The 25,273-nt window shown below is 44.9% G+C and overlaps 1 protein-coding gene across 3 annotated transcripts in view; it reads left to right on the top strand.

Moving 5' to 3' along the window:
- The window catches only part of Shld1 (shieldin complex subunit 1), a 131,597-nt gene that overhangs the window by 61,370 nt on the left and 44,954 nt on the right, over positions 1-25,273 (top strand). Inside the window, exons 1-2 of one of the 3 annotated variants that reach the window (XM_021155846.2) lie at positions 6,152-6,194; positions 11,488-11,669. In XM_021155846.2, the coding sequence (XP_021011505.1) occupies positions 11,492-11,669 (178 nt within the window). In that variant the 5' untranslated portion in view covers positions 6,152-6,194; positions 11,488-11,491. Of the gene's footprint in view, positions 1-6,151; positions 6,195-9,553; positions 9,756-11,487; positions 11,670-25,273 lie in introns of those variants that run through there. The other 2 variants (XM_021155845.3, XM_085833950.1) reach the window with 2 other exon arrangements.

The raw sequence follows: 25,273 nt of genomic DNA, 5'->3' as shown, positions 1-25,273 counted from the left end.
TTTTAAGTATATACACGCTGCGGGATGATTCATTCTGGCTAGGTTACAAATGTATTTCCTCACACAGGTACCATTTGTGGTGAGGACATTTTATACATACCTCAGCATCTCCTGAGGATACAACACATTATTAACTGTAGTCAGTGTGCTGAATGGTAAATCCCTTCCTTGCCCTGTTCTTCCTATCTAACTGAAATGTTTTCACTGTGACTCCTATTGCCATTACCACTTGAAGTCCCTGCTAACCTCCAAGTACTGTCTTCTCTGTGATAACTACTTGGGTTGCACGTATGAGATCATATGGTATTTGTCTTTATATAATTGACGTGTTTGTCTTAATGTAATTAATGTCTTCCAGCTATATCTATGTAGTTGCAAATGATAGAATTTCATTTTTTAATGGCTGAGCACTATTGCACTGTATATATGTACCTTTATAAAACCCGTTCAATCACTGATGGACACTTGGGCTGTTCCCATTTCTTGACTATTGTGAAGAGTGCTAGGTTAAACACAGGAGTAGAGATTTCTTTTTTGAGGTAGATATTGATTTCATTTCCTTTGCATAAATATCTGTGGTATAACTACTGGATCATATACTTGTTCTGGAAACTTTATGGACCCTCAGCATGGTTTTCTATACCGGTTGGACTAAATTATATTCCCACCAATGCTGTGTTGTGCAAGGCTTCCAGTTTTCCCCATATCCTTGTCACTATCTGTTGTGTAACTTTTCCTGGAGAGACTTTTTTTTTATTCTACCCCAGCTATAGAGGACAATGTCAGACCAAGGGAACTGTTATATCGAAGGCCAGGTTGGAGGACCAATGATTTTATGGGGGCTGTGTTACTCATAGGAGCATGCATGCCTTGAGTACAGCACTGAAAAGCCCCCGCCCCCAGCATAGGTGATGGCTCATGAGTACTGCATCAGTGGAGTCTCCTACACAACCTGCCGGCAGCTGCATTACAGAAGCTACTCCTGAACCCACCGTCGGGGAGAATACACTGAGAGTTTTGTAAGTTTCTTGGGGATTTATGAACTTTCTGAGCCTCCATTCTTCCTCCATGAGGAAATGTTTCAGTCCAGAGGGAAGAGCGTTGCAGTAGTGCCAGTTAGCTTCTGGTTCATTTGCTTGCTTTGGTGCTGTGGATCGTACCAGGATCTCATACATTTTAGCCAAGTGCTATGCCACTGAACTGTGCCCCCAGTCCCTGGATTTAAAAAAAAAAAAAAAAAAAACTCTAGCTTGATCAAATGGCAGCTTGAGTAGCAATTCTAAAACAAATACAAGACACATTGAAAATATTCCAGGTCAGCAATGAACTCATATAATTTAGAGAGGCTTATGCCAAAGAAACCAATGACACTTCCACAATACTGAATCTATGTGGGTCTGGATTCAGTACCAGCAAGGGTTATGTGTGTAGAAGATATAGTCCCAGAAGTTAATCATACTTTTCTTTCAGATGATAAACTCAAGGCTCAGAGGGGGTCAGTAACTGCAGTCATACAATTGTCAGTAAGAGAGCCAGAGTTCAGGCTGGATGTTTCAATTCCATGTCCAAGGCCCTTTTTTTCTTCTCTCTTCAGCGTTGACAGATGAAGGTTGCTCTGGGCCATGGATTAGATATGTCTGCCTCTAGCATCATTGTATTAATTACTTTTTGTTTCTGTGATAAAATATTTGACAAGACCCAAGTTAAGGAGGGAAAGGCTTATTTTGACCGACAGTTTCCAAGAATCCAGTTCAGCCCAGTTGGGATAGGTTACTGTGGGTCAGCACCGTGGCAGGTACAGGATATGTCTAAGCCAGGAAGCAGGGAGTGGTGGATTCTAGTTCAATTTCTCATCTATGTTCAGCCTATGACTCTAGCCCATGGGACGCCACACAGTTAAGGGGGGAATCTTCCCACCTCAACTAATCAGTATAGAAATTCCCTCTCAGCCGGGCGTGGTGGCGCACGCCTTTAATCCCAGCACTCAGGAGGCAGAGGCAGGCGGATTTCTGAGTTCGAGGCCAGCTTGGTCTACAAAGTGAGTTCCAGGACAGCCAGAGCTACACAGAGAAACCCTGTCTCAAAAAACCACAAAAAAAAAAAAAAAAAAAAAAAAAAAGAAATTCCCTCTCAGACACACCCAGAGGCTTGTCTCCTCGATGATCCTCCATCCTGTCAGGTTGATAATCAGTTACTGACCATTGGAATCTGCAACAGGCTTGTTCTTTACTGTGCTCTCACAACCCTGGGTGCCAGGAAATGAGCTGTAGATTCTGCCGTTGTGGAATGTTTTCAGAGTGCTTGGTGCCTGAGTAGCCCTTTGTTAGTAATGCTTTCCATTTTTACAGTCCAACCTTCTGTTACCTGTAAATACTGAAGTGCTGCAGACTGGGTGACTTAGACGCTAGGTACCGAGAAGTCACTGGGAAATAAAACTCTAACTGCATTTGTAGATCTGTGTGTCTAGTTGGGAACTTCATAGTCTCTTTGATAGAAGTTTAAGTGCCAACTAATTATCTAATTGTACCTTTACAGTATCATTGAAACAGCAATAATGTGTTTTCAGATTCATTATTACTTAACCCTTGGACTTTTGTGATGTTTTCTTTCCCCTTTCATAAGGATAATTTCCCAACTGACAGTAGTTGGTAGGTCCAAGTTCAACATGACACAGAGATAAAATGATTTCAAAGGACTTCAACCTGTTTTTAAAATAGTTATTTTAGTCTTTCAACTAAATGATTCTTCCCCCCCCCCTGAAAGACATTTGGCTGAAGTAGATGGCTTACCTGACAGCAGAAATTTATTCATAAACTACAAATATAGAAGCTGGAGAGATGATTCAGTGGTCAAGACCATGTATTGCTTTGTTGGAGGACCTCAGTCCACTTCCCAGCTCCTGCATCAGGAAGCTCAGAACCGCCTGTCACTCCACTTCCAGAGCACCTGAGGCTGGCTTCTGACCTCCTCGGGCACTACACTCAAGTGTACAAACCCTTACTCACATACACATAATAAATTAAAAATGGCTAAAAATGCCAGGCGTGGTGGCGCACGCCTTTGATCCCAGCACTCGGGAGGCAGAGGCAGGTGGATTTCTGAGTTCGAGGCCAGCCTGGTCTACAAAGTGAGTTCCAGGACAGCCAGGGCTATACAGAGAAACCTTGTCTCTTAAAAAAAAAAATGGCTAAAAATAAAATTGTAAGGGCTGGAGAGGTGGCTGGTTAAGAGCACTGACTGCTCTGCCAGAGGTCCTGAGTTCAAGCAACCACATGGTGGCTCACAAACATCTGTAATGAGATCCAGATGCCCTCTTCTGGAATGTCTGAAGACAGCTACGGTGTATTTACATATAATAAATAAATCTTTAAAAAAAAAAAAAAAAGATTCTGCTGGCTCAGCAGTTAAGAGCACTGATTGCTCTTCCAGAGGTCCTGAGTTCAATTCCCAGCAACCACATGGTGACTCACAACCATCTGTAGGTAGTGGGCATCTGATGCCACCTTCTGGTGTGTCTGAAAACAGTGACAGTATACATGAAATAGATGAATAAAAAAAAAAAAAAAAGCCAGACGAATGCCTTTAATCTTAGTACTTGAGAGGCAGAGGCAGGTGGATTTCTAAATTCGAGGCTAGCCTGGTCTACAGAGTGAGTTCCAGGACAGCCAAGGCTACACAGAGAAACCCTGCCTCAAACAAACAAACAAACAAACAAACAAACAAACAAACAGCTTCTGCTTCGATGGCTGCTTCAGCCCAGAACGTGATGAAAGAGGATGGTTAGGAGCAGGCTACAGGCCAAAGTGATTACGGTCTCAGACATTTGCTCCAGGAAGCTCCATAGGAAAAACAACCTTCATCATGGAAAACCCACCAAAGCACGTGAGCGGTAAAGCAGCCCCATACACTGTTTACCAAATGAATGAGATAACAGGCAAAAGGCAAAGTCTCCGAGTTCTGCTTCACTGATAACAGGTAGTAAAGCCAAGTTTGGGTGTCATTGTTGAGTCAGGTGTGGGTGGGGAATGAGAGATACTGAGAGCAGGGAGGGGGCAAAAGGGGGAGGGACTCACCCATTCCTGACCACAGCAGCACACCAATCTGGCTCACTGAACTGGGATCTGGATGGAAATATGCAAAACATACTTGTCCTTGCCCTTCAGACAGCTACTGCATGGTGGGAAAAGAAGGAAGAGCAAAAGGATTTAAAGACATAAGTAGAAAGCGAGGTCTCATGGAAGGAACAGTCAACTCCTATTTGACAAGTCAGGGGAGGTTCCGGCAGGGAGAACTCTCTAAAGCTGAGATCTGAATATTACAAGGACCAAAAGGTAGAAAAAATTGTTCTTAAGGAATGAAGCTGTGAGGAAGGAAAACTCAGGGCAAGAAGGAACAAGCAATGAAATCAGTGTGGAAGAGGTGGAGCTGGGGAGAGATGAGGTCTTTATCTGACAAGGTAATTTGAACTTGCTTAGCCCAGGGAATGGCACTGTTAGGTGTGGCCTTGATGGAGGAGGTGTGTCACTGTTGGGGTGGGCTTTTAGACCCTCCTCCTACCTGCCTGGAAGCTAGTCTTCTCCTGGCAGTCTTTAGATCAAGATATAGAACTCTCATCTCCTTCTCTAGCAGCAAGACTGCTTGCACACGACCATGACTGAACCTCTGACATTGTAAGCCAGCCCCAATTAAATGTTGTCCTATATAAGAGTTGCCTTGGTCATAGTGTCTCTTCACAGCAATGGAAACCCTAACTAAGACACATGTGCACACACTTTCACAGTGTGTAGTATTGAATGGCTAAACCTCAAGCACTATTTGCTTTTATTTGTTTGTTTGTTTGTTTGTTTGAGATAGCGTTTTACTATCTATCTCTGGCTGGCCTGGAATAGATAATTAGACCAGGATGGTCTTGAGTTCACAGAGAACAGCCTGTTTCAGCCACTTGAGCAGTGAATTCTAAAGACATTTATCACCACAACTGGCTTAAGCACAACGTTTAAATATTTTTAAAATTACTTTTTAAACTTTGTGTATATGGGTATTTTGCACTGTGTGTGTGTCTGGTGCCTTTGGAAGTTAGAAAATGACACTGGATTCTCTGGAACTAGGTTTAGAAAAGGATGTCATCTGTCATATAAACACTGGGAACTGAACCCAGGTCCTCTGGAAGAGCAGCCCATGTTCTTATCTGCTAAACCATCTCTCTAGCTCCTAAAGCACTAATTTTAAAACATTTCTCTAACTTGCAGGACTTCTAATGTGTGGGGTCTCATCTAAAGGTAGGTATCTGGAAGGGCTGTAAATATACTGGACCCCTCAAGACTATGGTGGGGGAGAAAACTGTCCAGTTAAACAGAATTGTTTTAGACTAGCTTTATACAGTAGTAGGTCCAGTGGACAGAACCAAACTGGAATGGAATCTTTTGTGCTAAGTGTCACTTAAATAAACTTGAAACAAGCTTGCTTTCTCCATAGTTCTGCTCAACACAATCTCCTTTGTTTAAACCTATAAGGATAGTACCCTAGAACTTGGGCTTTTCATTCTCTTTCCATTTCTCCCAGTCACGTCTCCCCATAAGCAGACCCATGCTGCTCTAGAACTCTCCTCTAGCTCTATGCTGAGTTTGTTCTGGTTGTGTTCTTTCTTGAGCGGGGTGGAATTTGGGACCTCACCTATCCAGACACCGATTCACATGCTATGCCATATCCCCAGCCCCTCGAATTTTGTCTCTCAACAGTCAGTCCCCTTTTGTCCTTTTGTGTGGTCCTGAAATTTTAGCCCGAATAGAATCCATGTAACAATATTAAATTATTCTTAATGCTGTCTGAGAGAATTTTGCTAGCCTAAAGCTCCTGATCGTCCTGCCTCACAACGTCCTCCCAAGGCCTCGGGTTCAGACTGTACTTCCAAGGCCAGTTTTCGACTTATGTCCTTTTTAAGAGACTTTGCATGTTAACAGTTTCCCAGTTTCTTTGGAGTCAGACAAGGACACTTGGAGCAACTAAATATCCCAGATGACCGTCCTGTTGCAGGGGCTCAGGCAAATGCCCTCAGTTAAGATGGCCGCAGCTGACTTGCCTTGCCCTTTTCTGGCCTCAGCAAAGAAGGGTTCAACAACTTCCTTTTAAACTTCGCTTTTCCCCTAACAAAGATGGAGCCGGCGCTTCCGGTTCCGGGCTCTTGCGGTCAGCCGGTGAGTGACACGGGGCTCTGAGAACCTCTGCCGGTTTTTCTGCCGTTCTGGAGGGCGGTGGGAAGGGAGCGGGGAAGCGAGGAGGGAAGGGAGAAGCGGATAGTTTATTCCGCCGGTTTCCCTGGCACCTGCCAAGCCCCGCCCCTCCGCTCCAAGCTCCGCCCTCTGCGCTCTTTTTACCTCGCTCTGGAATTAGTAGAGATCAGGATTAGTTCCAGTCAATTATCTATTTTGGTGTTTTAAGGCTTTTATGGGTTTTTTGTTTTGTTTTGTTTTGTTGTTATATATATATGTATATGTATGTATGTATATATATATATATATATATAGTCTCTCTACATAGCTATGGTTGTCCTGGAATTCACTATGTCCATCAGGCTGGCCTCGAACTTACAAATAGATTCTCCTGCCTATGCTGGGATTAAAGGCTTGAGCTACCAAGGGTCTATTATAATTTTAAACAGCAGCATTAGTAACTTGATGTTTCCATAAAATCAAAAGTGTAAACTACTGTCTGTTTTGTACGTTAGCCGAGTTGTGCACTTGTGATAACCCTGGACTGTTCTCATCACGCCAAAGAAAACTGTTAATTGAGGAACACAATCCTGAACCAGAGAGCTTCGCTCCGCCCACCACTTGCCCCTACCCTAGTCCTGGGCTATGACCAGAGTGCTGTCTGTCTCTATGGTTGTCTAATTTGCATTGTATATAAACGGAATCAAAATAGTATGTGGCTAGATTCTTGGGGCTGGGATTTGCAAAGCTTGTTTTGGAGACTTGAGAGAATCGCATTACATGGATGACTAACAACAATGCTTATCTGTATGGAATCGTATTGCATATTCTTATTTTTATGTTGAAAAGGACCTTCCTGCCTATTTTCCGAATTTCTCCATCAATTGCCCATCAATGGGATTCTTTGGGACTTACCTTTCTCTTTCACTTCTATATCTTTGTGTCAGTATTCTTGTCTTCATTCCTATAGAGGTTCTGTTTGTTTGTTTGTTTGGCTTTTGAGACTGTCTTGCTACACAGTCCAGGCAGGGCCCAAACTCAAGGTCCTCCTGCTTGTGTGTCCCCAAACACCAGGATCTCCATCACATCTGACTTTCACTATTTGTTTTGTTTTGTAGGATAGTTTGGGCACTAGTAACATCATATTTTATTTTTTATTTTGTTATGTTTTATTTTAGTTTATCTTTAGGACAGGGTCTCACTATGTAGCTCTGACTGCCAGGAACTCGCTATGTAGTTCAGTGGGCTTTAAACATACAGAGCTGGGCTTATGTCTGCTAGAACTAAAGGCATGGGCCACCACCCCTGCGAATAGCACCATCTTAAGATACTGGCTTCTGGTGCATGAACAAGGAAGGTCTTCCATTTCTTTAGTGCATATTTAACATCTTGTGCATATTTAATATAGCTGTGTTTCATTTCTGTGCCCTTATAAATGGAAATGGGTTCTTAATTTTTCTTTTGAGGTTGTATCACTTCTCTAAAAATACAAGTGATTTGTGTATGTGTTTGGTCTTGTATCTTGCAAACTTGTGTAAGTTGTTTATTTTTAAAATTTTTTTTGTGGCTTCCTTGAGGTTTTCTATACAAGATCATATCTGATTTTTGTTTGATTTTTGCCCTGGGGATTGAACCCAGAGTCTGGTACATGCTAAGCAAGTACTTTACCACCAAGCTGCATCCCCTGCCCCTGTGTCCTGCAAAGGGAGATAATTTCCAACCTTTCATTGCCTTTTCTTGTCTAACTGTGCTGTCTAAAACTTCCAACACAACACTGACTGGCCATAGCAAGTGGAGACGTTCTCATTTTGCTTCTGGTTGCAAGATGAAAGCATTTCGCTGGCCTCATTGAGCATTCTTACTGTGGGTTTTCGAAACCACTCTTTATGAGGTTGAAGAAGACTATTTCTAGCTTGTTGAGTGAGTAATCGAGAAACTGTATTTGTCAAAAGTCTGCATGAAGCCGGGCGTGGTGGCGCACGCCTTTAATCCCAGCACTCGGGAGGCAGAGGCAGGCGGATTTCTGAGTTCGAGGCCAGCCTGGTCTACAAAGTGAGTTCCACGACAGCCAAGGCTACACAGAGAAACCCTGTCTCGAAAAACCAAAAAAAAAAAAAAAAAAAAAGTCTGCATGAGTCTGTGGTACTCATCAGCAATGTGCTGGGACACGCGGAGGGCTTGGCGGGGGCTGAGGGCTGAGGCTGTCACTCAGTAGAATTAGTAGAGTGTTCGTCTCTCATCAGCAAAGCCCTGGATTTGCTCCGCAGACCTACATAAACCAGGCACACACCTTTAACCCCAACTCAGTGGGAGGGGAAAATAGGAGAGTCAGGAGTTCAGTATATCCCCCATACACAGCAAGTTCAGTGTCAGCCTGAGCTACATGAAACTAAAACAAACCAAACCAACAAGAATGAATAACATGATTTTAAAACAGATTTGAATTTGGGGGGTGGAGGTTAGTTCCATCTAGTCCTGACATACAGTCATTTCCTTCTTTTTTTGGTGTGTTTGGGGAGGGAGGGTGGCTGTGGGAAGGTACACAGGTCTGCTGAGTCTAACGGAGCCATACCTCCAGTCTCTGGAGCCATCTCCTGTGTGTGCACTGCTAGATGCTCTGTATGTGTCTGTGATACAGGACTGTGTACTTCCTGTGATGGGACTGTGGATATTGATGGGCTGCCCTTTCCCTTTGTCTTTCTTTCTCTTTCTTTCAAAAGAGAAACTATGTGAGTTCATTTTACAGGCCTAGCAGTGTAGTTTAGTGGTAAGGAGGGCCCTTGGCAGGTGTGCCTGAGGACCCGGGTTCAATTCCCCCAGTTCCCTCTGTCTCATTGTTTTCTCCTGTGCACATTCGCTGAGTCTCAGACAGTATGTTTAGGAGAACACGTGCAGCTGCTTATTTTATGGTGCAAAGGATTCTGCTTTTCAGCACGATTTTTTGTTTCCCTTTGGCACAGTGCCCAGCTTGAAATTTTGGGCATTTAAGTGATTCAAAATGCAAACCAAGACTATCACATCAGGGATTCTTTTCGTTGATGACACTCAGTTTGATATTCTTCCAAGGCTCCTTTGAAGGCAAGCAGAGTATGCCGGCTCATCTATGACCTCTACACTCCCTTCCACAGGCCTCCTGCGCAGGGTTACGTAAGGGAAGCAGAAGCCAGAGGTGCCATGCAGAGGTCCCTGCTGAAGCTCCAAGCTCACTGAGCTGTTAGAGCGCCTGCAGAGAGACGGGATGTTCTGGGTTTTTTTGGAAACCTTATCTTTCCACTCCTTTTAGCAGTGATCAGCTGATACCTTGGCAGATCTTCTGCCTGCGCAAGTGTCTGCAGCGTGTGACTGGGTGTTCTCAAACTAGGACCTGGCCAGACGTCAGTGTTGATTTGTTTTCTGTACTTGCTGCCTTTGCCTGATCAAGGCTATCACTCTGAGGCTGCTCGCTCTGAAGGCCTTCAAGCTGAGTGCATTCACTGGGAGCAGCTTCTACAGTGTAATGATAGGATTATCTGCTCCACGCACAGGGTCATTGCAGGTGAAGCACAGGTACAGGGGGCAAATCCACTATACTGTTGACAAATGTGATCTAGCCTCATTACAGTGCTCATCTTATTCTGAAATTGCCTCTTTCATTAAACATATGTCTTTGAGATTTTTCAAGTTCTTTTATTCTTTTTTGTGTGTTCTGTCATTTTAACAACTGTATAGTATTCCTTGCCTTGAAATAATGCTTTCTTCCAAACCCATTCCTCATCTTCTTTAAGTCCATTGATGACACAACCAGCCGTGGCATCCAAACTGTCTCTTCTAGCTGCTTCCTCCTTAACTCCTTTCACTATCCATTCACTTGTTAAGTTCTGATCTCCTTTTGTTCTTAATCTCCCCCTTACTCTTGATTCATAGGACATTGGCCTAGTCCATAGAGTCATTCTCCGTTACCTAGACTACTGCAGGGAACGAGTGTCTGTCGCTCCTGGAATTGCCTGTAGAATCCAGTACCCTACAGATTCAAGACCCAGGAAGGGAAACACTAGTGTTTTCTTGTTTGTTGGTTGGTTAGTTTTTGTTTTTAAATTTTATTTATTTTATTTTTGGTACATGGGTGTTTGAATTTGTTTTTATGTATGCCTTCATGTGTGTCTGTGTACCATGTTCATGCAGTGCCCTCAGAGTCCAGAAGAAGGTGTTAGATTCCCTGGAACTGGAGTTACAAATGGTTTCAGTTGTAAGCCACCATGTGGGTACTGGGAATTGAACCCAGGTCCTCTGGAAATATGGCCAGTGATCTTGCCTGCTGAGCCACCTCTCCAGTCCTAACTTAATTCCTAGTTTTAAGCATGAACTTTCCCAGTGTTTCATCGAGCAAGCTACTTTGGAGGACTTCAGAGTTCACCTAGAGACTTTCTGTATGTAAGATGCTGACAGAAGCCAGGCCCTTCCTCTCCTTTCCAGAGATGATGGCAGGGTAGGGGACTCCAAGGCCATCTAACTAAGACCAACGGCTTGCTAGTCATTGTTCAAATTATCCTTTGTTGTTGGCAGTTTGTCTGTCTGTCTGATTTTTCAGATAGGGTCTCAGATTGTAGCCGAGGCAGACTTAAACCGGCAGTAGTCCTCTGTCTCCTGAGTGCTGGGATTACAGACCTGAGCAGCTGCACCTAGCATAAGTGATCCCTGAGTGCTGGGATTATAGACCTGAGCAGCTGCACCTAGCATAAGTGATCTTTGATGCTCATTTTAAACTCCCAGTGCCCTGTGATGATTGTGGTTTTAACATGGTTCTTCTTCCTCTTCTTCCTCCTCAGCCCTTGGTTTTATTTTATTTTATTATTCTGAGGCAGGGACTCCTCTAAGGGTCCAGGCTTGCTGTCCTGTTTCAATCTTCTAAGTAGTTTCCATTATATGCCTATAACACTAGGCCTGGTTTAAACTGATTATTATTCTTTTCCTTAATTTTTTTTTGCATTAGCATACAAAGTAACATGTGTCATCCTTGCCTCTTTACACAGTCAGTCAGCCTCCTGAGTATTGGGATTACAGGTATTTGTCATTATGTCTGGCTCCTAGCTGAAATTAGGACTGATTTTTCTTAAGTGGGAGTATGTCTGTCTCACAACGAAGGGAACTTGGTACCCAAACACTGGATCAAAGGAGAAAAGAAGAAAAACCATGACTCAGGGGAAGAGAGTAGCTGCTCTTTTGGCGTCCTCGGGCTGTGCTTTGGTAGCTCCTACTCCACAGACCCTGTGACATGGGGCTGTTTTTCCTCCCCTCATAGGCCTATGGAATCCCAGGCAGCCACACCCAGCAGCCTGTCAGGAGAGAGCTGTACCTTGGATCTACCCACGGTGTGCAACACCAGCAGTTACGAAGCATCCCAGAGAGCCAGCCAGGGAAGCAGCAACTCTCTGAGTTCTCTGGAATCCCATCATTTCCTTTCTTCTTCAACTACTGATCCAGGTAACAAACATGGTTTGAATTGACCAACTTTAAGAAAACAACTAGCGGCTCTCTTTTCCCCCTTCTCTTTTCTCCCTCCCTCCCTCCCTCCCTCCCTCCCTCCCTCCCTCCCTCCCTCCCTCCCTCCCTCCCTCCCTCCCTCCCTCTCACACATGGAAAAAAAAAGAAAAAGAAAGAAAACAGCTAGCAGAGGCACAGACATGTGGTCATTCTTACTATGTGAGTTACCTTACATAGGAAAGCAAAGCTGTGGGGAAGGGTTTCAAAGCCTCCCTGAGTAACAGGATGGTGTTCAGGAACTGGGGGTGTGGAGGTGAACGCCCAGGTCCTTCTCTCACAGAGCTCAGAGTTTGGGGTGATCCAAACACAGTGTGTCTAAACAAAGGGGAGCAGGAAGGGAGGCAGGCCTTTGTTATTTGTTTCTGATGTCTGTCCAGATGCACTCAGTGCAGGAGGACACTCGGTTTGATAAAGAGAGTGGGACTGTACTTTGTTCTTTTAAGACTGCAGGAAATAGCAGTATGCCCTACTGTGTGCTGCGGAATGAGGAGGATAGAGGCGTCAGTGCTTCTCTTGGGAAGTATGCTCTGGACTGATGCAGGGTATGAGTGTATAGAAGCCATGGGGTGTGTGTGTCTGTGTGATTCAATTCAGCTCATCGGGTTTGAGCCACCTTCCCAGTCCCTGTGCTCTGGATTTAAATAAGAACTTTACTGTAAAATTTCCTGACTAGATTGCAGAAGTTGATAATTTAAGGCTAAAGACAATTAGCAAGCTGGAAAGCCTGTCTCTTCCCCATTAATTATCCAATCTATAATCCACAAACCTGGATTCAAATTTAAATGTGCCACTTGCTGGCTTAGAGCTGGCTTAGAGCTGTGCCAGGCTGGCCTAGACTAACCTTGAACTCACAGAGACCCATCTACCTGCCTCATCCTTCAGAGTACTGGGATTAAAGGTGTTGAGCCACCACCCCGGGCTTCACGGAGACTCGCTTAGGCTAGGCTTGAGCTTGCTATGGGGATGAGGCTAGGCTTGAGCTCACTCTGCTTTCCCAGTGCTAGCAATGCGGGCACGCCTAGCTCCCACGCTTAGCCACCTGTACTATCCCTGCAAGAGCCTGTTTTGGTTGTGGTTGGTTTGATTTTTATTTCCATGTTGAGTCCATTTACCCTCCTATTATGGCATGTTTCTAAGTAGTTGGAGCTGTGGATTTTCTCCCCATAGCCCGTCAGCAGATTCCTGCCAACAGTTTCCTTTTTTTTTTTTTTTTTTGGTTTTTTGGAGACAGGGTTTCTCTGTGTAGCCCTGGCTGTCCTGGAACTCACTCTGTAGACCAGGCTGGCCTCGAACTCAGAAATTCACCTGCCTCTGCCTCCCGGGTGCTGGGATTAAAGGCATGCACCACCACGCCCGGCCCTTTTTTTTTTTAAGATTTATTTATTTATTATATGTAAGTACACTGCAGCTGTCTTCAGACACACCAGAAGAGGGCGTCAGATCTCATTACAGATGGTTGTGAGCCACCATGTGGTTGCTGGGAATTGAACTCAGGACCTTTGGAAGAGCAGTCAATGCTCTTAACCGCTGAGCCATCTCTCCAGCCCCAACAGTTTCATCTCGTTCTGACGATTCTGGACCAGCTGCGTGCTCAGACCCAGGCTTGCCTGCACTTTGATCTTCAGGGCTATCCCCACAACTGCTGTTCAAGCCCAGATTCTTAACACCTCCAGTTCCTAAGCCAACTGGATGTCAGTTTTTGTGTCTCCTGTTCTGTATTGTTAGGACATTCATCTTCCGAGGAGTCTTCTAACTGGAGGGTCATTTGGGGTAGCTCTGCAGTGTTCTGTAACTTCAGTATGCACTCAGGAGCCCTGGACAGTGTTCATGTGGCTGGTGCTTGGCTCCAAATATAGTCAGCTCCGAAGAGCCTGCAGAGTATGCTGGGGGCCTCGGGATGGAGGCCTGATAATGGCCTCCCTAGCTATTAAGTTAGATAGGACCAGAAGTGGAGTATGAGAATCCGTCATGGGCTGAGGGTCCAATTGTACAGCTTGCCTGGCACGCCCAAGGCCCCAAGTTCAATCCCAACACCAGAAAAATAAGAAAGATAAATTATAATTCAATCAAATTAACCCTTTGTCACCATCTCCATGAAATTCAGTCATGAGTTGGTAAAGAGTGGAGCGTACAGTCATGGCCTGGGGCAGCCTCCATACACTAATGTACAATTGCAGCAAGCAAGACAGCGGGCATCCTCCAAAGCCCAGACATATATCATGCAGAGTGAGCCCAGGTGGCTTATCTGAGGCAGGGCCTCTTTTCTAACTCCTGGGAGGGTGGTAGGGGGAGAAGACGGGCTTCAGGGTTTCCGTTCTCTTTTGTTTGCTTGTTCATTTGAGGCAAGGTCTCAGTTATAGCACAGGCTAGCCTGGAACTTTACAGGACCGTCTTTAGAATGGGGACTGGCACCTCTTCCCAACTTCAGATTTCACAACCTGTCGAGCGGTCATTACCTTGGTTGATGGTGAAGCTTTCTGCTTTCAAACCTAGATTCTGCTTTCAAACCTAGATGGTTGGCACTGTGCATCGTTGAGCAGCCACTGGAAAAGTAAAGTTAGTAACATTTTCAGTTTTAAGCAAAGCCTCCTTATATAAAGGTCTCGAAGACTTAGCACCAGAACCATCTATGTGCAAAACCACTGTTTGGCCTGCTCTGGCTCGGGTGCCTATGCTCATGTTTAGGAACCAAGATGACAGACACTTCCCACCCTCACTGCATGTGTCTAACCCCATACCTCCCTCCATGCCCTGGAAGAGGCTGCTAGTGGCGAGAGGAATGTGGTTTTAGATCACTTTCTAAGAGATTAAAGAGTTATAAGGATCCCAGGAATAAGTTAGGAAAACCTTGAAAGTTTCTTTCATTTCAGTCTGCCTAAATAGCTGTGTGTCTGTCCTGAGGTCTTCGGGCAGGCCCTTATCAGGAAGTACTGTTGAAATAAACAAGCATTGCTTCACACAGGCATGGTCATGAGACTCCTCCCCATGCCTGCCCTGGTAGATAAGGTGAAGACTCCCTGCTGCCAAGAAGTCTTCCTGGGGCCCATCTCCACCCAGCGTGTGCGGTTCTCTGAGATTGTGCTTCCTCTTTGGCAGCCCTCCCTAAGCCCCTTTGCCTCATTTTCAGGACTCTGTAATCTGGTAGCCATGTTATTTGTTCAAAACAACCAATACAGCAGTGGTACAAGGCTGTCCAGGTGTGTGACAGCTGAACACAGACTCCTGGGCCCACCCATTATATAAGCCCGGACTCCTGTTTTAGGCTGAGCCAACTCTTAATGCCTGAGCTGCCCGATTCCCTCATTAGATGCTCTCCCTCCTTGACCAACTCCAATCCATGGGCTGTTGAATGGGGACCCATCCATCCCCAGCAACTTCAGACTTGGCAATGGGCCTGAACTTCTTGCCTGCTTGATCCTCACTGGCCTGGCTACAGGACAATAAGCAGAAGCCAAGAGCCACATTAAGCAATGTACTATCTCAAAGGCAAGGTCACAGGTCCCTTAGGGCATGTTCTTCCCTGGTCTGTTGTGGCTTAAGGTAAGAAAGGCCCTGTAGCCTACCGACCTTCCCAGGGCCACGGAACCTTTGTCCTGCAGATACCCACAGAGCATTTCTGACACAGCACAGAGTTCTCTCTGCAGTTGTTTAGGCATAGCAATATGGGTGGAGGGAATCTTGGCGCTTTCCTCAGACTAGAACTTTTGTCTGAGAACAGTGCTGGGAACTGGGAATGTAGAGGCAGACTTGAGAGTTAAGCACAATAACTCTTTGATGATTAAAGGCCCCTTCTGGCAGGTGACTGTAAACTTTAACAGTGCTTTAATGTCCCTTGTGGGGTTTTTTTTCTTTCTGTGTCTGTCAACATCCCAGTCTTCAAAGGTATTCAGATAATGTAAAATTTTAGAATAGGTAAATATGCCTTATCCTGTTTATAATTCACATGGTATCTCTTTGTAATTCTATAAAACTCTGTTCTCATAGTGAAACAATTATAAACTCTTAACAGTCGGTACTTCAGACTGGAAGTTACAGAACTATAAAATTCTAGGTTTGGGGCTGGAGAGGTGGTTCAGTGGGCAAAGCACTTGCTGAGCAACATGGGGACCTAGGCTCTCAGGTACACAGCAACCGTGTGAAAACTGGGCATTGTGGCCGATGTCTTTAACAGTCCTCACAGGCTCCTGAGTGAGCTGACATTCAGAACTCGTTCAGCTGTGTCTTCCTACAGTGCAAGGAAAAGCCTTGACTGGTGTAGTCCAACAGACACCCAGGCCAAACTCACAAGAGGCAGTAAGGGAGGATGGGTTATTGTGTACTCTGTAGGTGCTGTGCCATAGGCATTTATACACATTAGTGTGTGCATGTGTGTGTGTGTGTGTGTGCATGTCCGTGTGTGTCTGTGTCTCATCTGTGCTGTGTCTGTGTGTGTGTGTTGCTGTTGCTCCCAGACAGCAACCCCAGGGCTTCCAGCGTGCTGGACAATGGCCGTAGCACTGTGCACCCCCTGCATGTTGTGCCTATTGATTCTTGGAGCCACCCCCAAAGAAGTGAATACTGTTCTGACCTCTGTGTGACCCCTGAGGAAGCAGCCTTGGAAAGGCTGATGTTCAGGTTTGGTCTAAGGAGTGCTAGAAAGACTCAACCCTGGGTCAGGTTGACTTCAAAGGCAGGACTTTAAGGACAAACTCGAGGTCTGCAAGGACGGTAAAGTGCTAAGCCTAGAGCACTCGCAGTCAGCCCTGCCCAGCCCCTTCCTGCCAACTGCACTCCAAGATCAGTACGTCTCAGGGGCCAGCCATGCCTCCCAGCTCACTTGAGACACAGATACACACGCATAGACACGAACACAAACACACACAAATATACATGCACAGACACAAACACACACATATACACTCACAGACACACACTTACACAGAGACACACATACACAGACACATAGACACTCATACACACACACACTCTCACACATCACTACCCTTCCTAACCCTGTGCAGCGGAAGAAGCAACCGTCAGCTATCTGCAGAACAGCTGCAGAGAGGACGTCAGCGCCACCATCTTCGGTGGAAACCAAGAAAGAAACAGAAACTTGGATTCTAGCTGTTTGCTGGAGTGAATGAAACCCTTCTTTTCCCCAGAAGACATTTTCTCACCTGCCTCTAGGATGGTCTGTTGGCTTTGCCCTTTGAAGTGGAGCCTGGGTTCCAGCCCAGGACTTTGTATTTTAGACACGTGTCACCACTAAGCTGTGCAAACAGTGTCTTCCCTGAGCTGCTGACGTGCTGCAGAGTCCAGCTTCCTGGAGCATAGCCTTTCAGGGTAAATGCTTTTGGATTCACTTCTGGTTTCCCTGTGCTTGACTGGCAGGCGCCCCACAGCTGCTGTTTGCTAACTTAAGCCTTGACCTGTGAGTAGATTCTCAGGGCAGCACCTGGTATGTAGTAGGTGGTCAGTTAAGGCTGAATAATGAAATCTGTTAAGATTTAAAAGAAAGAGGGGCTGGAGAGACGGTTCGGTGGTTAAGAGCACTGGCTGCTTTTCTGAGGAGTTAGGTTTGATTCCCAGCATCCACGTGGCAGCTTGCAGCTGTCTATAACTCCAGGACCAGGGGATCCCACATCCTCTTCTGTCCTCTGTGGCCACTGCATGCACTTGGTGCATAGATGTATGTAGGCAAAACAGCCATACACATAAAATGAGAATTTATTTTATTTTTTAAGATTTAAGGGAGCTGGAGAGATGGCTCAGCAGTTAAGGTTACTGACTGCTCTTCCAGAGGTCCTATGTTAAATTCCCAGTAACCCTATGGTGGCTCACAACCATCTGTAATAGGATCTGATGCCCTCTTCTGGTGTGTCTGAAGACAGCTAAAGTGTACTCATATACATAAAATAAATACATTTAAAATTTTTTTAATTTTTTAAATTTTTTAAAGATTTAAGGATGGTCATGAGTGCCTTTCTCATAAATTTGTGATTTTTTTTTTTTTGACACATTCAGGCTGTATTTGGTCTCACCTCTGAGGGTGGCTGACAAAGTCCACAAGTTAAAAGTGTGCACGTTTACACAGGCTCTGCACATTTATTTAAACCTTACTTAGAAAGGGACTAGTCCACACTTCTCTGTGCACCCCTACTCACTTTTTTCCTTGAAAAGGGAATACTTGAGGTTGGAATGGTGGTGTATGCTTGTGCACCGGAGGTGTACCCCTGGGAAGCTAGGGGGTGGGGGTGGGGTTGGGAAGGAGAATGAAGAGGAGGAGGATTTTGAGACTAGTTTCAACTGCATAGTGAGTTCAAGGCCAGCATGGACTATATAGTGAGACACCTTCCAAGGTCAGGGTGTTTGCTGTTGAGTCTGATCCCAGGAGCTCACACAGTGCCAGGAAAGAACCAACTCCATAAATAAATGTAATTAATATATAAACAAAAGAAAACATCAAAACAGGAAGAGCAGGGTAGGAAATGGAACAGCTTTAAAGATGTATCACATTACTAAGTGGACTATACTGATCTGTATGCATTCCTAAAAGAGAATATACTTACTTATTTACTTTGAGACAAGGTCTTATTGTATATCCCTGGCTGTCTGGGAACTCATGTAAACAGGGCTGGCCTTGGACATACAGAGATCTGTTTCCTCAGTGCTTGGGTTAAAGACTCATGCCCTGCTAGACTGCTTCTTTGAGATAGTGGCATCTCACTGTGTTGCCTCTGTTGGTCCTGAGCTCAAAATCTACTGTGCCCAGCCTCCCAAGTGCTGTGATTATAGGTTTGTGACACCATGCCTGAGGGAATTGTTTCAGTCATTATGTGTACTTGTCTAAGTGTGTGCATGTATATGTGAGTGTAGGTGCCTGAAGTTACAGGCGGTTGTGGGCTGCCTGGTGTGGGGCCTCTGCAAGGAGCTCTAACCACTGAAACATCTTTCTACCCCAGGAATTGTTTCTTAATTTAGCAAATTTACTTAATAAGAGTACATAAAATTATAGACAAGGATATTCCTAAAGATAATTTTTAAAGTTTTTCTCTCTTTCTTTCTTTCTTTCTTTCTTTCTTTCTTTCTTTCTTTCTTTCTTTCTTTCTTTCTTCCTTCCTTCCTTCCTTCCTTCCTTCCTTCCTTTCTCTCTCTCTCTCTCTCTCTCTTTCTTTCTTTCTTTCTTTCTTTCTTTCTTTCTTTCTTTCTTTTTCTTTCTTTCTAAATACAAGATCTTATTATGTAGCTTTGGCTGTACTGAAACACAAAATGTAGTCCAGGCTGACCTTGAACTCACAGAGATTTGCCTGCCTCTAGCTCCTAAGTGCCTCTTGTGCTTAGGCTTCTGAAACTGTAAGCCAGCCCTAATTAAGTTTTTTCCTTATTAAGAGTGCCAGGTATGGTGGTGCACTCTTTTAGTCCCAATACTCAGGAGATAGAGGCAGGCAGATCTCTTGTGATCTGAGCCTATCCTGGTCTACATAAGCAAGTTCCAGGACAGCCAGGGATGTTACACAGAGAGACTGTCTTGAAAAAAGGCAAAAAGTGGTGTGTGTGTGTGGTGTGTGTGGGCATGGTGTCTCTTCACAGCAATAGAAACTCAAAGACCAATGTTTTCTCAAGAGCAACACCCAAGGTTATCATCTGGCATTCATGGTGTGTGTGTGTGTATGTGTGTGTGTGTGTGTTGCTTGCTGTCCTTCCCACTCCTGCCCCCACAGTTGTGCTCCCCAGCTTTCCGTCTGCTGAAAAGCCTTGGGGTAGCCTGTGTGAGCAGGTGGGGTCAAAGGCAGGTAGAGCTCTGATCTCAAGTCTAGCCTGGTATAAATTATTAGACTATGCGTCACAAATAACTAAGTCCTCACTTCTGTGTGCGATCCAAGGATCAAAGTCAGTTGGCCAGGTTTTCATAACCAGCACTTGCACTGCTGGTCAATCACATCTGCCTGCAGGGATTTTCTCTAACATAACTGCTTCTATCACACACCAGCACTTTGGGTCTTGTCCTACTAATAAAATGATAACATTGAGTGGCAGGCAGTTTCTTCCCAGCATGTCATATAAGTTGGTGTTTCCAAGAACTTACTTTCTCATCTTTTTCTAAAATTTTATTTTTTGAGATCCAATCTTGCTTCATAGCTCAAGCCAGCTTCAAACTCAAATTCCCCTTACCTCTGGGGAATTACAAATGTGAGCCACCAGGCCTTCACAAAAATTGTTTGGAAAGTGAGGATTGAGAATTTAAGTTAAGCACGGTATAGAATACGAAGTCGAAGAATTCATCTATGAGCAACGCCATTGCGGCTTTGGAAGGCTCTCTTGGGTTGAGGGTGGACTGGCTACCATTACTCCCCAGTTTTTATACAGTAATAGCAAGTGCCGAGTTTGCTTCTACTGCCCTCCTGTGGCTGCTGCCCACAGATTTCTGTGGGAGGGTGGGGCGTTGAAATGTGAGTTAAACCTTTTGTCATTCACTCTCTGCTTCGATTAAGATGACAACCACACCCTCCCACACCCCACCCCCGCCATCACCCAGACAGACACAAGCACCATTTGGGTGGAACTCAAGACTCAGGGCACGTGTGAAACAAGAGCTCAGCCTTGAGCTACACACTACACACCCAGCCCCTCTCTTTATAGGAGCTGTCTACTGGGGTAGAATTAAACATTTTTAGAGACTCCTTTTTTGAAATGAGGTCTTAGGCTGGAACTTGAGCAGCTAATTTGTCACTGTCCCCAATGTCAGCTGTGTTCACTATGCATGTGTGATGTGGTCTAAGAGCATGTTCATGGCATTGTCCATGCATTTACCTATAAGGCTTAGACTTTTTCTTTGGGAAAGACCAAAGGATGTACACTTTCATCTGTTGATAAGATGATGGCATTTTAAAAATCCCCACCCTCCTCTCCCTTTCCAGTAATGGGGATTGACCGTGGGCCTAGTGCATGCTGGGTGAGCACCCCTCAGGCCATTATCCTCTGTCCACCCTCATCCTTTATTTTAATTTCAAGACAAAGCCTCATTAGATTGCCCAGGCTGGCACAGACCTGTTCTAGCGTCCAGGCAGGCCTTGATCTGGGCTTCTTCCTGACTCATTCTCTCTGATACCCAGGATTACAGGCCTGATACCAGGTTTCCCGCCCCCCGGTGCTGGGGGTTGAACGAGAGGCCTTACGCATAGCAAGTTTCTATCCTTAAGCTCCTTCCAGCGGGTGCTTCTTCCTCTCCCTCCTGACTCCAGACTCACTAAGCATCAGAGCCTGACTTTAAACTCCTCACCGCCCTGTTTCCACCTCTGAAGTACTGAGATCCCAAGTCCACAGTGCCACGCCTTCCTAAATCTAAGAGTTCTTTTCTTTGGAGACATTTTTAATTTCTAATTATGTAGATATGTGCAGGTCAGAAGAGGGTATTAGATCCCCTGGAACTGGAGTTACAGGAAGTTGTAAGCTGCCTGACGTGGGTGGTAGGAACTGAACTCAGGTTCTCTGTAAGAGTAGCACACAGGTGGTGGCACACGCCTTTAATCCCAGCACTTGGGAGGCAGAGGCAGGCGGATTTCTGAGTTTGAGGCCAGCCTGGTCAACAAAGTGAGTTCCAGGACAGCCAGGGCTACACAGAGAAACCCTGTCTCGAAAAACCAAAAAAAAAAAAAAAAAAAAAAAAGAGTAGCACACATTCTTAACCACTGAGCCATCTCTCCAACCCCCAATCTAAGAAGTCTTAAAGCCACGACTTCCATTTCCTTTTGAGTTCAATGGCAGCCTGGGCTGTACAGCAAGACCCTCTTAGCACACTAGAACAAACAACGAAGACTGGGCTGAGGAAAAGGTTGCGTGGAGAGCAGAGCTTGACCCCAGCACCCTTATAAAAAGCAGAGCGACCACATTCACCAGTAACCTGGGTTGTGGGAGGAGGTTGGGGCATGCTGGCCTGACGCTGAGCAGAAGAGCAAGCTCCAGGTTCTGTGTCAGGGGCTTACGTCAGAGTGACAGAACAGGACATCCAGTATCCTCCTCCAGCCTCTGGAAGGGCATGCCCGTACACACCTCATACACATGAAGAAAGAACAGAAAAGAAACAAATTAAATCTCTCTAGAAGTCTTATGTTTGTCTCTGTCTTCCTACACTACATCGCAGGAAGCCCAGGCTAGCCTTGCATTCACTAAGTAGCTAAGGATGGCCTTGAACTTGTACCTCTTTTTTTTTTTTTTTTGGACTGGGTTTCTCTATTTTGTAGCTCTGACTATCCTAAAATTTGTTAGGGAGACCAGGCTAGCTTCGAATTTATAGAAATCCATCTGCTTTTGCCACCATGCCCAGCTGGTCTTGAACTTCCTAGTGCTGGGATCTTTTTCCAGGCAGGTCTGGAACTTTGTGTAGAGACCTGGCTGACTTCAAACTTGCTCCTCTTGTCTCAGCCTCCTCGTGTTTAGATTGCATACATCACCATACTCAGCTGTTAATTGTTTTGGAAGAGTAAAAGAAAACTGGGGCAAACAAGACAGGAATATAAATATCTGAACTTTCTGTCAAATTTGTAATCAGACAGCCATGAGCTTAATATGGAAGACTGATGGCTGGCCCTGATGACCTTCGTTCCTCTCTGAGTGGGAGGAAGTATGGCCTTTGAGGTTTTAGGGCAGTGGTTCTTAACTTGTGAGGTAAGATCCCTTTGCAGGGTGGGACAACCCTTCATAGGGGTCGCATATCATATCCTGCATATCAGATATATACATTACGATTCATAATGGAAGCAAATTACAGTTATGAAAAAGCAGTGAAAATAATTATATGGTTGAGGGTCACCACAACAGGAGGAGCTGTTTGACATGGTCGCAGCACTAGGAAAGCTGAGGACCACTGTTTTATCACTTTTTACCTGGTGTTCTGAGACAAGTTCTTAATGTCTTTAAGCTTTGTCTCTCTGTGACTCTCAGTAACACTACCTGGTGAAGTTGGGCACAGTGGGTGAGAGAGAGCGCTCACCTCCCACACCACTAGCCTCTCAGGTAACAATCACTTGTTACAGTTTCCATGTGAAATGTCACCCACAGGTTCATATGTTTTAACACTTGGTCTTTCCTAGCAGGGGCCACTATTTGGGAAGGTTTGAATCTTTGGTATATAAGGCCTACCTGGCTGAAAGACTTACAACCTAACCCTACCTCAGCCGGAGCCCTCTCTGCTTCCTGATTGTGGTGTCAGGAGCTGCCTCTTCAGGCTCCACCACTGACTGACCCACCTCAGCCAAAGCCTTACCTACCAAGATGGTCTGTACTGTCTAGGCCAGGGACCAGCCTTGGCATGGAGAGAGGTTCTGAGAGAAGGGGTGACTGGAAGCATTGCAGAGAACAACTCAAAATCTATTCTAACCTTACGAGTCAGGTATCAGTTTTGACAAAACTACCTTCTAATTTATGAAGGAATTAAATTTAGCTTCAAAGAAACCAATACATATAAATATGTATGTATTCTCTCTACATGTACATATAATTATGTACAGAGAGAATACATACATTTCTACTGTTTGGTTTCTTTGAAGCTAAATTATTCTATATATAAAAGTATATTTTTCTTCTATATATAATGCATATATATACATATATATATATATATATGGAAAGAAAGTGTGTGATGTGGTGTGTGTGTGTGTGTTTCTAGCATGAATGTTATTTAATGTATGAATGCAATGTTTGGGAAGGCCAGAGAGGGTGTTGTATACTCGGAGACTTGTTTGTGAGTCTCTGTGGCTATTGGGGATTGAATTTGGGTCCTTGGAAGAGGAGCCAGTGCTTTTAACCTTTGAGCCACTTCTCCAGTCCCAACAGTGGAATTATGATGGAATAATAACAGTGTAGGCCCAGGGGTTTTCATGTTCTTCTGGTTTTGGAGACAAGATCTCACTTCTGTAGCACCGGTGAGGCTGTAACTCACTTTGTAGCAGAAACTGGCCTTGAATTTGCTGTAATTCTCCTGCCTATGCCTGCTGAGTGCTAGTATGAGCCACCATGCTGGCTCCCAGGTACTCTCACCTGCTTCTGACAGCATTCCTGCATCATTGCAGAGTGACGACGACGGGAAAGTTGACTTCAGCCATCTTGCCTGATTATGGTGTGCAGATTAGCTAAGACACCAATATTTCCTATTTATGTACAAGTCTTTGTTTTTGTGTGTCCAGTGGGTATGAACTGGGAAATGTAGGGTCAGGGAAAGTAGAGGGTGGTGGCCGTTATAGCTGTCAGCCTTTCTCTCTAATAAGACGGCACGGTGTCTTTAAAGACTCAAGTTTTGTACTTAATAGTAAATGACTGGTCTTCAAACCTTTCTCTTTTTCTTCCTTGAATTGTTTCATTCATGGTTACATTAGCCAGAAGATTTCTTGGCTGCTGGCCTGGTGCCAGGACAGCACTCACCACTTTGAGTTGGAGCTCTGCAGGGCTGAGCCTCTTCCTGGCCTTTGCTTTGTGTGCCCTCCTGTGTTGGGCTGTGGACAACTCTTGGCCATGGTCGTTATATTGAATTATGATTTTAAGATGGCAAAGTGATGTCACTTTGTTTTGTGTTTAGTGAAATTTGGTTCAGGACAGCCAAACCTACGTAGTGAGACACTATCTTGAAAAACAACAACATTAAAATTAAATTTGGAAGCGTAATACATATTCCTGACTTCTGAAAATACTCTACACTCCAGTTCTTCTATGCTGTTTCTGTAGGATGCTCCTGATTGTCCCAAGTCGAGGTTCCAAGGATAATTTTAACAGTGTTGGTTAGAAGGATGCCCCTTCACGTTTCCTTAGGGGATGTAGCTCAGGCCTTAGACCACGTGCTTCCACGGCTGCTGGGGAGCAGCAACTTAGCAGCATAGTCCGTGCCTGGTGTGTGTGTGGGGGTCCCTGGCTTTGATTCCCAGCACCACAAAAACAACAGACAGAAAGGAGAAGAAGAGGAAGAGGAGAGGAGGGGGGAGAAGGAGGAACTTGTGCTTTGAAGGAGAGAGAAAGAGACAGAGGAGACAGAGAGAGAGAGGGAGAGGGAGAGGAAGAGAGGGAGAGGGAGAGAGAGAGAGAGAGAAAGAAGGAAAGCTTTATGCGTCTTTTAAAAGGTAGAAATGCGTTCAGACAATAAGCTGTATAAGAACATATATGAAGTCTTTCTATTATAGAATTACTTCTGCTCGATTTGGGAGAGAGCCTTTTACGTAGATGTAGGTATGGTAGTTATAGCATTTGTGATAAAGTTAGTCTGGTTTTGTGTGGGGTGTGTGTGTGTGTGTGTGTGTGTGTTTGCTTGGAATCCAATCCAAGGTCTTACGCATGCTAGGCAGGCACTGTGCCACTGAGCTCTATTGCCAGCCCAAGTTAGTTTATTTTGTTTGCTTTTAAAATACATTTGTTGGTTTGCTTGTTTAATGTGTGGGGTGAGATGTGCACATGGAGGTCAGAGACAAGTCATAGGAGTCATTTCTCTCTCTCCAACATGTGGGTCCAGGGATCAAAAAGGTTATCAGACTTTATTTACCTACTGGGCTATCTCAACAGCCCTGTTTGTGTTTAGATGGAAT

This window comes from Mus caroli, unplaced genomic scaffold (genome assembly GCF_978045245.1).
Source record: "Mus caroli unplaced genomic scaffold, Mus_caroli_1 scaffold_2, whole genome shotgun sequence".
Lineage (NCBI taxonomy): Eukaryota > Metazoa > Chordata > Mammalia > Rodentia > Muridae > Mus > Mus caroli.
The sequence above is the reverse complement of the archived record's forward strand: the minus strand, read 5'-3'. Positions and strand labels throughout refer to the sequence as shown.